Raw genomic sequence first — 15,087 nt, 5'->3', positions numbered from 1 at the left:
ACACCTGTCCAGGTTCATTGGTCAGTATCAGATCAAGTACAGCCTCTCCTCTTGTAGGCTTGTCCACATGCTGTGTCAGGAAACCCTCCTGAACACACCTGACGAACTCTTCCCCATCCAATCCCCTTACCCTCGGGATATTCCAATCTATGTTTGGGAAATTAAAGTCTCCCATCACAACAACTCTGCTATTACTGCACCTCTCCAGGATCTGGAGAGATGCAGTAATCTCTGATTAGATGAGAGGGTTAGGTGGATTAGATGGATCGACCATGCTAAATTGCCCCTTAGTATCCCAAGATGTCACGGTTAGGGAAATTAGCGGGGTAAATATGTAGGTTTATGTGGCCTGGGTAAGATGCTCTGTCGGAGAGTCGGTGCAGACTCAATGGGCCTAGTGACCCTTCTGCACTGCAAGGATTCTATGATTCTAATTAAGATTCACAGGTGATGCTTTAAATGATCTTGGTTGAAAGGTTCTACAATGAAACTGTAACCGCACATTTCTAACACAAAGGCCAAGGCTAATATCATCATGTTCCACAATTCAATCACATTGGAACAGTATCTCTGTTCCCTCGGTGGATGCAAGAAAGTACCTCAGTTAATGCTAGGAAGTTCAGAGACAAAAAAAGAGAGATAGAAAGAAAAGGAAGAAGAGCAAGAGAAAGAAAAAAACATTTGTATAGCACTTTTCACAACCATCGGATGTCCCAATTTATTTTTTGAGCTATTAAGTAATTTTGAAGTGTATTCACTGTAACAAAATTCCACAAACACCTCAATGTGATTGATAATAACCAACAAATATGTTTTCTCGGTGATGTTAATTGAGGGATAGCTGTTGGCCTGCTTTTTTCTGAAATGGTCCTGTGAGATCACGGGGCATTTATTTAACATCTCATCTGAAAGGCATCACCTCCAACAATGCAGCACTCTCTTTGGAGCGCACTGAAGTGTCAGTATAGACTGGGACTTGAAGTGATGACCTTCTGACTGGGAAGTAAGAGAGCCATCAACTGAGCCAAACATAGCAACGTCAAACTTGCATCAAATTGTATTACCTAACCATCTGGAAACCAATCCCATGTCAGTGGATTCCCAATGGGTGCCACAGACCTTGGACCTCATCTCTATCAAAGTGGCACCAGTTTTATCAATGAAATCCATTGATGCAACGAGAGCCTCAACTAAATGTTGGGCTCCTTATTTGCATAATCAAGGGGACTAACAGGCAGAACTACTTTTTGTATTTTACCAATATGGTGGGCAGTTCACTTTAAGGCAGAAATGTGTACATAATCCCTGACATGTCGCAAACTTAGTGGGCCCTTTAGTGCCCCAAGAATAAATGCTGTGCAATTTCTAGTCCTGTGTCACTTTACCACTCAGGTATCTGATTAGAATACAAACACTAACTTTCAAAAAGATAGCAGCCACTCCTGTTTATCATATTGTAAAAGTGTTGAACTATTTCCCACTAAAATTACATACGAGTCTGCTGTCCTCACTGAGCAGAGCATACAACACAGAAACTGGCAATTCAGCCCAACTAGTGTTTATGCTGAACATAAGCTCCTCCTACCCCTCAATACATCATAGGCTGTTGCAAAGTTGTGGATTGCAAAAGAATAGATGTTCTCCCCCACCCAGTTCTCCACCCCCACCCTGGTATGCTGCTTTGTGCATTTGCAAATGAAATCAGTACAGATTTTCAAATTGTACATTTTACGGAGTTGAGCAGTTGATTGAAAGTGTGAGATTTGTTTGTTCAGGGTTTGTCAGGCTTTGAGCATTTAAACAATATATCTGGGCTCATTGATGTCTCACTACAAATCTGTAAGAGGTAAAGTGAATATGAAGGAAATATTGAACTGATCAATTTGTTTCAAATTTAACACTGAAGTCTCTAATTTGGTATAGATCAGTTGAACCTCAAATTTATGTCATGCTTTGAGTTGCAAGTTGACTTGAGGGAGATGGTATGTTACACAAATGCTTACATGTTGTTACTTCAGGAATGTTATCAGCTGTTTGGCAATGTAAAATAATCTTTTCTTTTCCACCCCCGACAGATACGTTCAGTGGGTAACCTTGTGGATGGCCCTCAAGCAGACCAGATGGAACAGGAAAGAGCCAGTCATGTCGAGGACAAGAGACTGAGTCCAGTATTACCGATCCATTGTCACTCTCCAGAGCAGCACGTTGAGAACTTAGCAGTGAAAGGAGAAAATGGAAGAGAGTTCAATCAATTGCCAGAGGTACAGCAACACCAGGTCAATGGAGATTGCAAATGGGACAGTGTGAAAAACAACCACGATCAGAGCCAAGCTCAGGAAAATGAGGAAAACTGTGACAACCTCGAGCCTCAGCAAGGAAACCTCGAATTTCCCCAGTGTATTCAGAATGGCGGCGTAAAGCACGTCCTCAGTGAATCTTCGTCATGTGGGCTTCAACAACCGAAGAAAATCAAGCTGGACGAAGAGCCATATGGTGAAGATCCAGACGCAGAGAACCAGGAGGCGAAGCTGAAAGGGTGTATCCGGGATCAGACTGAATTATGGGACTTTGACAGGCAGACCTTGCCTCGGAACACAGTCAAGTCTCCAAGTTCTGACAGTGAAGACCCTGGATATCTCCAGCCACAATCGAATGAACATAACAAACTGGAAAAAAATATTGCCAGTTACAAAAATGGGGATATTTACTCGCTCCTTGAAAATAAACAGGTGCCAGTTCCAAATGGTGCTACAAGTTCCACATCTTCCATAGACAACCAGCAAGGTGCTGTCCGAGACAAAGCACTGTCTCTGTGCTATCCAGAGTACCCATTTACTGCAGCACACACTGTTACATCTCACGAACACACCAGAACAACTCAGACCATCACTGAACTGTCATGGAGAACAGCTCACACCTCACATACCTCGTATATGTTGAAAACAGAAGGGCAGCTGAAGCAGCAGATACAACAGCTGCCAGCGACCAAGAGCCAAGAGCCACAGATCTCTGTCGGGCAGGTGCCCGGCCAGAGTTATCCTGTGGTATCTACCAAGTGTTTACACCTGCAGACCAGCAGCCCCAGCACTGTGTGTTTCACAAGGATGTCAGGAACCCCTGACACACTTTCCAGGGGGAGTACAACATTTATTGGTGCTACAGGCGGCTCGGCCAGTTTCTTGCAGGCTGCGGAGGGACATCGTTTACATCCCGACCGACGCGCCTGCAATGTGGCCGATAACCACCGTGTGACTGGTGACCCGTGCCAACCAGAGTTGCCTAACAGCAGACCCTTGCCAGAGCAGGTGGACGCTGGTGCATCAGGGCAGCTGCAACCTGCCCGGCCAAAGCCACCCAGCAGAGAGCTGGAACAAGGCAGTGCGACTGAGAATGGTGCCATTTCTTCTCAGCAGCTAACACAGCAGCACTGCGCCGGTGCACAGGTTAGAGAGGCAGCTCAGCAACTGCCTCCCGATGTTTGGCTGCAGCTCCAGTATGAATACCAGCTGCTCCACCAGCAGAGGCAGCTTCACCAGCGGCAGCTAGATCAGAACAGTCAACAGAATCCCCCTTCCTGGCCCAACTCTGAAGTCAGTGGGCAGCAGATGCTCCAGCAACTGGAAACGCGTCCAGAGAGCCGGGACCCGCTGTCACAAGAGGGTCAAAGTTCACCTTTTAGTGGGCAGCACCAGCTCCAGGTGTCCCCAGATCAAGGGTTGGCTCACCCTCACCTGCTGAGGAGGCAGGAGCATCTGTGCAGCAGCAGGCAAGCAATCAATGAACAGCTGGCAGAATCGACCATCCAACTTCAAAGGCAGATGCCAGGAATGGGACTGGATCCAGCTGAGCTGGCAGGATTGGAGGTACATCGGCCACAGTCTGCCCCACAACAACTCCTGCAAGGCCAACAGGACAAGGTGGAGACTGTGCCGGGAAAACAGTCGCTGCCACTAAGGTTGGCTCTGAGTCGGCCCCATTCAGTCCCTCAGCAGCAGGACATGGTCATTATGAAGGCCCGCTTCCAATCTTGGCACTTACCGCAAAACTCACTGGCACAGGAACAGCGGGCACCAGTACAGGAGGGGAGGCCCCCTTCCCACTGGCCGCACAGTCACCAAGCACAGATGCCAAACATCCAACAGCTACAGCAGCTTCCTCCAGATCCCAGTCAGAATGTGGCATCAACTATTAAGAGCAACAATCATCGATATCAAAGTATCACCGAGCAACAATGTGGATACAGCTTAAAACCAGTGGAGCTCATCAAGACAGAAAACCCAATGGGAATGCCAAATGAGCAACAATCCCAACCAACGCAGAAACCGAAGAGCCCATATTACAACATCCACAGTAACAGTGCCCTTCACAGAAAACTTATCGAGGCTCAATTAAACAAGATCATCCCGACTCATTGTAGCAATAGGCAACTCGTCCCAGGAGGGGCAGGACCATTCCACAGGGCAGAGAGCAGCTCAAACCAAGACCTTCACCTGATAAACAAGGCCATTGACCTGCAGAAAGTTCAATATGTTCAGCCAAGTTCGGGTCAAGCTCAGCAATTCAAGCAACAAGTGCATCATATGTCTGTTATCCAACAGCTTCAGCAGCCACTGACACAGCAGCAACATTCACAGCAACAACCTGAACCGAGCCAGCAAGTTTCTGCCCATAGGATGGAGCAAGGCAATTCAGTCCCTCACTCACACCCCACAGCAGGGCAAATGATCCGTGACTCGCAAAGCCCTCAGTGTCCATCCGGCATCCAGAAAGAAGACAAGTTTCAAACTAACGCAGCACTTAAAACTCATTTATTACAACGGGACGAATTTCAAAGAAAAATGTACCAACAAGAAATGCAGGATCCCAAAGGATTTCAGAGAGTAATCAAGGTTGAGAAAGAATCTTTGACAGCCCCTTCCACAACTGTAAGTAATGCCCAGCTGAAAGATGACCCAGAGATAATGAATCTTATTAAGCAGCAGAGTCAGAAATTCAGCTGTGACCAACAAAAGCAGGGAAGGAGCATCATTGAAGCACTGGAGCAGCGTTTCAAAGAGTATCAGCTCTCTTCACCCTTTGAGCAACAGTCAGGGGTCATCAAATCACCCAAGCACGTGAAGGTGGAAACCTCCGGGTCTGTCACTGTTTTGTCTGCTACTGCAGACTTTGAGTCAGATATAGGCGGAGACTCTACCCCAGCACTACAAACCAGTTCATCTACTGAAGCCACACCAACCAAAAGACGGCCAGGATCCACACTCAGTAATTTTTTAGAGTCGCCCCTGAAATATTTGGACACCCCTGTAAAAAACCTACTGGACACCCCAAAAAAGACCCAATACGATGTCCCTGCTTGCAGCTGTTTTGGTAAGTGCTGTCATTTTACTTCTTCATAGAGCTTTCAAGTGGCAGAATACCTCAGAAACGTGGCAGACCACACACAACTGCATATCGCACCAGTCACACTTATCACGGAGCCACAACCCCCATAGAAGAGTTCAAGAACACTTTGAGAAGATAGACCCCACTCGAAATGTTCAGCAATGTCCTGCTCCAATCTTCCTCCTCTTGTGGTGGCTAAGATTAAAATTTCCCCTTCCTGTTTACAGAATTCCTGATGTTAGCAGAACAACTGTACATGACCTATACATGGGGCCTTGGTGACGCCATACCTGGAGTACTGTGTGTATAAATTTCATCTCCTTTCCTGTGGAAAGATATATCCGCCTTACAGGAGTGTAGCAGCAACTGGATTGATTCCTAGAATGAGGGGATTGAATTGACCAAGCCAATACTCCCTAGAATGCAGAAGAATAAAACATGGTCTCATTGAAACATGTAAAGTTCTCAAGGAGCTTGACAGGGTAAATGCAAGGAGGATCTCCTGGCTGGAGTATCTAGAACTGGAGTAAGGGTCCAGCCATTTAGAACTGAAATGAGGAGAAATTTCTTCACTGAAATGCTTGTGGATCTTTGGAATCCTGTCAGCAGAGAAATGTGAGTGCTCAGTCAAGGAGTCTAGTCAAAACAGAGGTTGATATATTTTTAGAGATTAAGGGATCTGGGCCTGATTGAAGGAGGTGGAGATGAGGTAGCAGATCATCCACGACCGTTTTCACTGATGAAGCAAGCCCACCCAGCTCCTATTTATTATATTCTAACAGGCTGACAGAATTAACCAGACCATGTTTGAATACATAAGACATATATATTTCTAGGAACCAGTTCCTTTCTTCTCCCATTTTTGGTGTCAGCCATTAACTTCACCAACTTTCTCAAATGAATGCTGCCAAGAACAGCAGTGGAATGAGACTGCTGTTGGTAGCAACAGGATAAAGATATAGGTCGTGCCAAAAAGAGGAGAGCAAACTTGTATTAGTACAGCCTGGAGGAAATTACTTTCTGATCAAGAATGGCATCAGAGAAAGGAAGCTAGAGGTTACAAAATAATACAGTATAGAAGGCCATTCAGCCCATTGTGGGTGTTTTTTGGAAAAGCAATCCAATCGGTCACACTCCCTCACACTTTTCCCATAACTCTGCATATATTTCCTTTTTAAATATATTCACACAATTCCTTTTTGAGAATTATTTAATCTGCTTCCAACAAACCTTATTGCGGAAGAGGAGAGTGTGTGATGGGTTGTAATACTGTGTGAAGACTGGGGAGTGATGGATTGTAATATTGAGTGGAGGTGAGGACAGGGAGTGATGGATTGTAATACCGAGTGAAGACTGAGGATGATGGATTGTAATACTGAATGAAGAAATGGGGTGATGGATTGTGATACTGAGTGGAGGGCAAGGAGTGATGGACTGTAATACTGAGTAAAGATTGCAAGTGATGCTGGTGTAAGACCCATCGTGAGTAATAGCAATTGAAAAGTGTCATGCTGCCCATTCCACACAGGACCAAACCATCAGTGTTAAGAAAGGTTACAGAATTGAGACTTACACAATGGAGTGGGAGAATAAAAAGAACCAATGCAGAGAACCAGGGCGGCACGGTAGCACAGTGGTTAGCACTGCTGCTTCACAGCTCCAGGGTCCCGGGTTCGATTCCCGGCTCGGGTCACTGTCTGTGTGGAGTTTGCACATTCTCCTCTGGGTGCTCCGGTTTCCTCCCACAGTCCAAAGATGTGCGGGTTAGGTTGATTGGCCAGGTTAAAAATTGCCCCTGAGATGCGTAGGTTAGAGGGATTAGTGGGTAAATATGTGGGGGTAGGGCCTGGGTGGGATTGTGGTCGGTGCAGACTCGATGGGCCGAATGGCCTCCTTCTGCACTGTAGGGTTTCTATGATTCTATGAACAGGAGAAACACTGCCAGCTGTTACAATCCAAACCTTAATTGCTGACCAAAAGTTACAAGGAATACCTGTTAAAGGATGCCAAGAATAATTAACTAATTTCCTCCCAATTGACCTGATCCACTGGTGGGAGATGGTTTTGTGAGCACACTCCCTCCCACAATGCTGAGCAATCATTGCATGGTGATATTATACAACTGGAACACCTCAGGGAGCTCAGGGTCTCCTGGAGCTCCCCCCAGTGGCTTTAAGATGCTACTGTGATGTTTCACTACATTGTGCTCGATAATCACCAGAGATTAATCATCAGATGCCAGGCCTTGGAGCAAAAACTGAGGGAGGGTTAGCCTGCGATGGTGAGGCACAGGAAGCAGGGGACAACAGATGGAAGCACGGAGTCAAAGAGAAAACAGGCTGCTGAGGGAAGTTGCCGTGGGTGGTGAGGAAAGCTTGAGGAAAGAAAATTTGAAGACACTGGGACACATATCCAGTGGTTCTTGGAACACATGAAGAGGATGGGTTTGTTGGACTTGCTGAACATGTGGCCGCTCAAGCCCTCTGCAAACTCCACCTTCCTACCCACTCCCCACACCTCTTGGCTCCCTATAATCCAAGAGTCTGTCTCAGCCTTGAATATATTCAATGTCCCAGATTAGTGACCCTCTGAGAGAGGAAATTCTAACTCATCCACATCTTGAATGCGTGATCCTTTATTTTGAAACTGTGCCCCTAGGTCTAGATTCCTTTCATCATTTACCCTGTCAAACCCCTTCAGGATCTAATATAAAAGTAAAGTTTATTTATTAGTCACAAGTAAGGCTTACATTAACACTGCAATGAATTTACTGTGAAATTCCCCTAGTCAACACACTACGGCGCCTATTCGAGTTAACTTTAGGATAGTAATGGACAAGGATGAGTGCTGTCCTACGGGCAGGGTGCTAAATTGGGGGAAGGCTGACTATAGCCGGATTAGGCAGGAATTGGTGGATGTTGATTGGGAGAGGATGTTCGAGGGTAAGTCCGCGTCTGGCATGTGGGAGTCTTTTAAGGAACTATTGATAAGGCTGCAGGATAGGCATGTGCCTGTAAAAAGGAAGGATAGGAAAGGTAGGATTCGAGAGCCGTGGATAACCAGGGAAATTGAGGATCTGATTAAAATGAAAAGGGAGGCATACGTTAAGTCCAGGCAACTGAAAACAGATGGAGCTCTGGAGGAATACAGAGAGAGTAGGAAAGATCTCAAACGGGGAGTTAGAAGGGCAAAAAGAGGTCACGAGATGTTCTTGGCAGGCAGGATTAAGGAGAATCCTAAGGCATTCTATTCATACGTTAGGAACAAAAGAGTTGTCAGGGAGAAAATCGGACCTCTCGGGGACAAAGGAGGAGAATTATGCTTAGAACCCAAGGGAATAGGGGAGATCCTAAATGAATACTTTGCATCGGTATTCACAAAGGAGAGGGGCGTGTTAACCAGGAGTGTCTCGGAGGGAGGTGTTGACCCGTTAGAGAAAATCTCCATTACAAGAGAGGAAGTGTTAGGTTTTTTAGGGAACATTAAAACTGACAAAGCCCCAGGGCCTGATGGCATCTATCCTAGACTGCTCAGGGAGACGAGAGGTGAAATTGCTGGGCCTCTGACGGAAATCTTTGTCGCTTCTTTGGACACGGGTGAGGTCCCTGAGGATTGGAGGATAGCGAATGTGGTCCCGTTGTTTAAGAAGGGTACCAGGGATAACCCAGGAAATTATAGGCCGGTGAGCTTGACGTCCGTGGTAGGGAAGTTGTTGGAGAGGATTCTTAGAGACAGGATGTATGTGCATTTAGAACGAAACAATCTCATTAGTGACAGACAGCATGGTTTTGTAAGAGGGAGGTCGTGCCTTACAAATTTGGTGGAGTTTTTTGAGGAAGTGACAAAAACAGTCGATGAAGGAAGGGCCGTGGATGTCGTCTATATGGATTTCAGTAAGGCATTTGACAAAGTCCCACATGGCAGGTTGGTTAAGAAGGTTAAGGCTCATGGGATACAAGGAGAAGTGGCTAGATGGGTGGAGAACTGGCTTGGCCATAGGAGACAGAGGGTAGTGGTCGAAGGGTCTTTTTCCGGCTGGAGGTCTGTGACCAGTGGTGTTCCGCAGGGCTCTGTACTGGGACCTCTGCTATTTGTGATATATATAAATGATTTGGAAGAAGGTGTAACTGGTGTTATCAGCAAGTTTGCGGATGACACGAAGATGGCTGGAATTGCGGATAGTGAAGAGCATTGTCAGGCAATACAGCAGGATATAGATAGGCTGGAAAATTGGACGGAGAGGTGGCAGATGGAGTTTAATCCGGATAAATGCGAAGTGATGCATTTTGGAAGAAATAATGTAGGGAGGAGTTATACAATAAATGGCAGAGTCATCAGGAGTATAGAAACACAGAGGGACCTCGGTGTGCAAGTCCACAAATCCTTGAAGGTGGCAACACAGGTGGAGAAGGTGGTGAAGAAGGCATATGGTATGCTTGCCTTTATAGGACGGGGTATAGAGTATAAAAGCTGGAGTCTGATGATGCAGCTGTATAGAACGCTGGTTAGGCCACATTTGGAGTACTGTGTCCAGTTCTGGTCGCCGCACTACCAGAAGGACGTGGAGGCATTGGAGAGAGTGCAGAGAAGGTTTACCAGGATGTTGCCTGGTATGGAGGGTCTTAGCTATGAGGAGAGATTGGGTAGACTGGGGTTGTTCTCCTTGGAAAGACGGAGAATGAGGGGAGATCTAATAGAGGTATACAAGATTATGAAGGGTATAGATAGGGTGAACAGTGGGAAGCTTTTTCCCAGGTCGGAGGTGACGATCACGAGGGGTCACGGGCTCAAGCTGAGAGGGGCGAAGTATAACTCAGACATCAGAGGGACGTTTTTACACAGAGGGTGGTGGGGGCCTGGAATGCGCTGCCAAGTAGGGTGGTGCAGGCAGGCACGCTGACATCGTTTAAGACTTACCTGGATAGTCACATGAGCAGCCTGGGAATGGAGGGATACAAACGATTGGTCTAGTTGGACCAAGGAGCGGCACAGGCTTGGAGGGCCGAAGGGCCTGTTTCCTGTGCTGTACTGTTCTTTGTTCTTTGTTCTTTGTTCAATGCACCTAACCAGCACGTCTTTCAGACTGTGGGAGGAAACCAGAACTCCCGGAGGAAACCCACACAGATACGGTGAGAATATGCAAATTCCACATAGAACAGTGACCCAAGCCGGGTCCCTGGCGCTGTGAGGCAGCAGCGCCAACCACTGTGCCATCGTGCCACCCATTCTTTCTCATTCTTCTAAATTCCAATGAGTACAGGACCAACCTGCTCAACCGTGGGCGGCACGGTAGCACAATGGTCAGCACTGCTGCTTCACAGCTCCATGGACCTGGGTTCGATTCCCGGCTTGGGTCACTGTCTGTGTGGAGTTTGCACATTCTCCTCGTGTCTGCGTGGGTTTCCTCTGGGTGCTCCGGTTTCCTCCCACAGTCCAAAGATGTGCGGGTTAGGTTGATTGGCCAGGTTAAAAATTGCCCCTTAGTATCCTGAGATGCGTAGGTTAGAGGGATTAGCGGGTAAATATATGGGGGTAGGGCCTGGGTGGGATTGTGGTCGGTGCAGACTCGATGGGCCGAATGGCCTCCTTCTGCACTGTAGGGTTTCTATGATTTCTATGAACCTTTCCTCATTTCAGGAATCAAACCTAGTGAACCTTCTCTGAATTGCCTCCAATTTAGGCATATACCTTCTTCAGTAAGGTGACCAATACAATACTCTAGGTATGGTCTCACCAAAAACTTCCCTTTTATACCCCTTAAAATAAAGACCAACATTCCATTTGCCTCCCTAATTACTTGCTGTACCTTCAGGGTAACTTTTAGTAAGTCTGTACGAGTAAACCCAGATGCTTATTGTTCACAAAACTCTGCAGCCTCTCTCCATTTAAATAATATTTTGCTTTTCCACTCCTTGCAAAGTGGCTAATCTGACATTTTCCTTCATTATACTGATGCCAGTGCCCTAGTGATTGAAACCCAATTCTCCCTCACCGCTCCCTTTGAGCCACACATTCAATTCTCAGATCTTAGTGACCCTCCCCCAAATTACCCACGGCAAATAATTCAGATATTATGACCATTTGATTCTGCTTCACTCCTTCAATAGAACCTCTTTCTTAGTCCTGCCTGTTGTTGATTCCTATGCGGATAACTGGATCTTTCCCCTCTCACTAAAAGGGCTTTCTGACCAGCCCGAAGAGAATGTCTTTAACTCTGGCACCAGAGAGACAATGTAACATTCAGCACTCTCTTGGCTGCAGAGAACAGTATCGATCCCCTTAACTATACATTATTACATCCCTTTTCACACCCACAACTTGAATGGCCTCCAACACAACAGGGCATAGGTCACTTTGCTCATTCTCCCTGCAGTCCTCACTCTCATCCATCAGGTAGCAAGAATCTTAAACCTATTGGACAAGTGCAAGAGCTCCCCCAGAGCTACCTTTTGCATCCCCAGACCTATCTCCTTTGTAGTCAATGCATTCTGTTGCTGAGCTCGGACCAAATCTGAATGAGGCCTCACACTGGGAGCACAGGATGACCAAATAGACTTTCCAACAACATCAGATGGATTATCAAATCTCATCAGAACTGTTATCATTCTACTTGGAGTGCCAAAGACTAAGTGAACAAAAAAGAAAGGATTTTGCATTCATATGGCACGTTTCACAACCAAAGTGCTGTGCAGCCAATGATGTACATTTGAACTGTAGTCACTGCTGTAGTGTAGGAAATGCAGCGGATAAACAGCAACGTCCTCTGCTTTTATGATGTTCAATGAAAGATAAATATTGGCCAGCATACCAGGACACTACTGCCCTGCTCTTTTCCAAGTACTGCAATGGGATCTTTTATTTTCACTTGAGAGAGCGTTGGTTTAGTGCCTCATTTGAAAGATCATCCCCTCAGTACTGTATTGGAGTGTCAGCCTGGATTATGTAAGAATTCACGGCAGATTTCCCTTTCTGACCTTTCACAGAATAAAAACAAATGATACACTTGTGAAGGAACCAACGTTACTTTATTCCTGTGTAAATATTAAATTGCCTTGAACTGATTAAAGTAAAGTAGGCTTGGATGAAAATCGCCTTTCAACCTAATTCCTTCTTTGTGTCCCACCAGAAAATCAGCCTTAACTAGAGAGATTAGAAAAAATGCAATAATTCTTCTCAGAATAGAGAATTTTAAGGGTAGGTTTAATAAATGGTGTTCAAAATTATGGAAGGTTTTGACAGGGTAGACAGAGTGAAACTGTTTCCACTGACAGGAGGATTGGTAACCAGAGGAGGAAGATTTAAGAGAATTGGCAAAAAAGACAGTGAAAGAAATGAGGAGAGCTTTTATTTTATGCAGTGAGTTATTACGACCTGGAATGCACTGAAAGGGCGGCGAAAGCCAATTCAATAACAAAAGGAATGGGAGAAATACTTGAAAATTAAAAACTTGCAGGTGAAGTGAGGTGAATTGGATAGTACTTTCAAAGATAAAACTTGGACATTATGGGCCGAATGGCCTCCCTTTATGTTGTATGATTTAATCTCCAAATTTTTCCCCTTTGACATCCACCTGAACTTTGATCTAACTATTTCATTTAAAGGGCTGGGATGATGGAATGAGGGGTAATGCACAAGGAAAGGGACCAGAACATGGTGGCATAACATGGCATGGTTATTGCCGAGGATATTCCAATGGGAAATATAAAAAAAGTGTCTAAACACACGCAGCTTACAACCTTGATCAATTTCTTTCACACTCTGTGATGCAGTGACTAATGTTGCGGTTGAACTTAAATTAAAACTGGGTGAAATTTCAAATCAGCAAATGATTGAGACACGGAAGTAAATTGCTGGTATTCTCTTTTGCCAAAGTCATGTCAAAGTTTTGAATGTAATCAGGAGAGTATTGTTCATCTGACTTATTGCCGGGAATGACTTTTGGCAACCGCTTCAATGGAACTGGGTTTTGGGACTCTGGCTTTTATCCAGACATTACAACATGAGAAAAAGTTTTCATAGTTTTCATGATCTTTAAATCCTTTTTATTTGCCATATTGGAAAAACCACAGAGTAAATTTGACTTGTGTGTCAATGTAAATATAACATCCCTTTAAACCAGGACAGGGCTGAGAATTCAACAAGTGTATGATGTGGTTAAAATAAATTGCCATTTAAATCATATAAAAGTCATATTCCAGTTATATATCCTATATTTTAAAATTTCTGATTGTATAGCTTACATTCCTGCGCCATCACCACCTCAGGACATCCCAAAGTGTTTTATAGCCAACAAATTACTTTTCATATTCTTGTTACTGCAGGGAAGATCATTTGCCCATAGCAAGATCCTGCAGCAGTGTGATTAGTGACCAAATAATCTGTTTGTAGGGACTTCAAGAGAACTTCCCTGCACTTCCTTCAATAATGCCAAGTTTTTGTACATCCCTGAATATAAAAGAAAGGTAGGGCCTCGGTTTAACATAACGATACAAAGGCGAAAATACTGCAGCCACTGGGCAACAGAAATAAAATCAGAAAATGCTGGAAATATTCAGCAGCATGTATGGAGTGAAAAAGAGAGTTACCACGTGGTAGTTACACCTTGCCCCACCCCACCCGCCTCCCGGCAGGCTGGGCGGCAGGGGTATAAAACCGGGCGCGTTGTGGTTGCACCATGGTCATTGTCTCCATTCTGTCAGTGCCATTTTACCAGTGCTGAGGGAGGCACCACGTGGTCCACTTGCCCTTAAGTCAGTTGAAGCCCTTAGCTGGCCAATAAATAGCCACTGAAGAGTAAAGTTTATTTATTAGTCACAAGTAAGGCTTACATTAGCACTGCAATGAAGTTACTGTGAAATTCCCCTGAGAATTCAAGGAACTTCTGTTGCAGGAGTTCCTCTGAAGAGCTTCCTCCCGCTGCTGCTGGGATTTCATCAACGTTGTTGGTGACAAGGGCAAATCTCGAGGCTGCCAGTTAGTTGGGTTGTGGCTGGGGAATGCCTTCTATTTGGGCACCCTATGGCCAGTGCCCATTAATCCTCCCTACCCTGCACCCAAGGTTTTTTCTCCCTCCCCAAATATTTTCCCCTTGATGATCCCGGCTGCTCAAACCACTTCCCAAAGCCTAGCCCTGGTGGTATCCTAGTCTGAGTCCATGGTTGCTCTTCCGTGGGGACAGCCTGTTGTCCCAGCAGTGGTCACCAATCTCAGTGGTGCTGGGATTAGAGAACTGTCGGCCAGTTGACAGTGCACGGAGAGGGGATATCCTCCTTGACACGGGAAAAATCCCGCCCTAAGCCAATTATTAGCCCGACATACATTAAATAGTTGTGGAGTGATGCAATCATGTTGAGGTGAGCTTGCCCCCAACCTTTCAGCCACTGCTGCTGTGTAAAATTTTGGCAAATGTTTCAGGTCGATAACCTTTCCTCAGACCTCAATTTAATATGTCATCTCCTCAGTACTGAAGTGTCAGCCTAGATTGTGCATTCAAGTACCTGCAGAACCCACAACATTCTGCCTCAATGCCTTGGATGAACCTAGACCACAGACTATGACATTGCTGTGTCTGTTTTTGCTCTCTAAGTTCTCAGTTAGATTCAGTCAATGGAAGTAATTATAATTATTTATTATTGATTAATGTGATTGATTTATTTACATTTTACTGATAAATAACCAATAGTTACTGTCTCATCAGAATAATAA

At 45.3% G+C, this 15,087-nt stretch overlaps 1 protein-coding gene across 2 annotated transcripts in view; it reads left to right on the top strand.

Moving 5' to 3' along the window:
• The window catches only part of LOC144494807 (methylcytosine dioxygenase TET2-like), a 178,447-nt gene that overhangs the window by 106,089 nt on the left and 57,271 nt on the right, over nucleotides 1-15,087 (top strand). For both annotated transcript variants that reach the window (XM_078214172.1, XM_078214170.1), the window contains one exon: nucleotides 2,076-5,367. In XM_078214172.1, coding sequence (XP_078070298.1) covers nucleotides 2,121-5,367 — 3,247 coding nt within the window. In that variant the 5' untranslated portion in view covers nucleotides 2,076-2,120. The remainder of the gene's footprint in view (nucleotides 1-2,075; nucleotides 5,368-15,087) is intronic.

This window comes from Mustelus asterias, chromosome 6 (assembly GCF_964213995.1).
Source record: "Mustelus asterias chromosome 6, sMusAst1.hap1.1, whole genome shotgun sequence".
Classification (NCBI taxonomy): Eukaryota; Metazoa; Chordata; class Chondrichthyes; order Carcharhiniformes; family Triakidae; genus Mustelus; species Mustelus asterias.
Note: the sequence above shows the minus strand (reverse complement) of the source record. Positions and strands in the feature narration are given on the sequence as shown.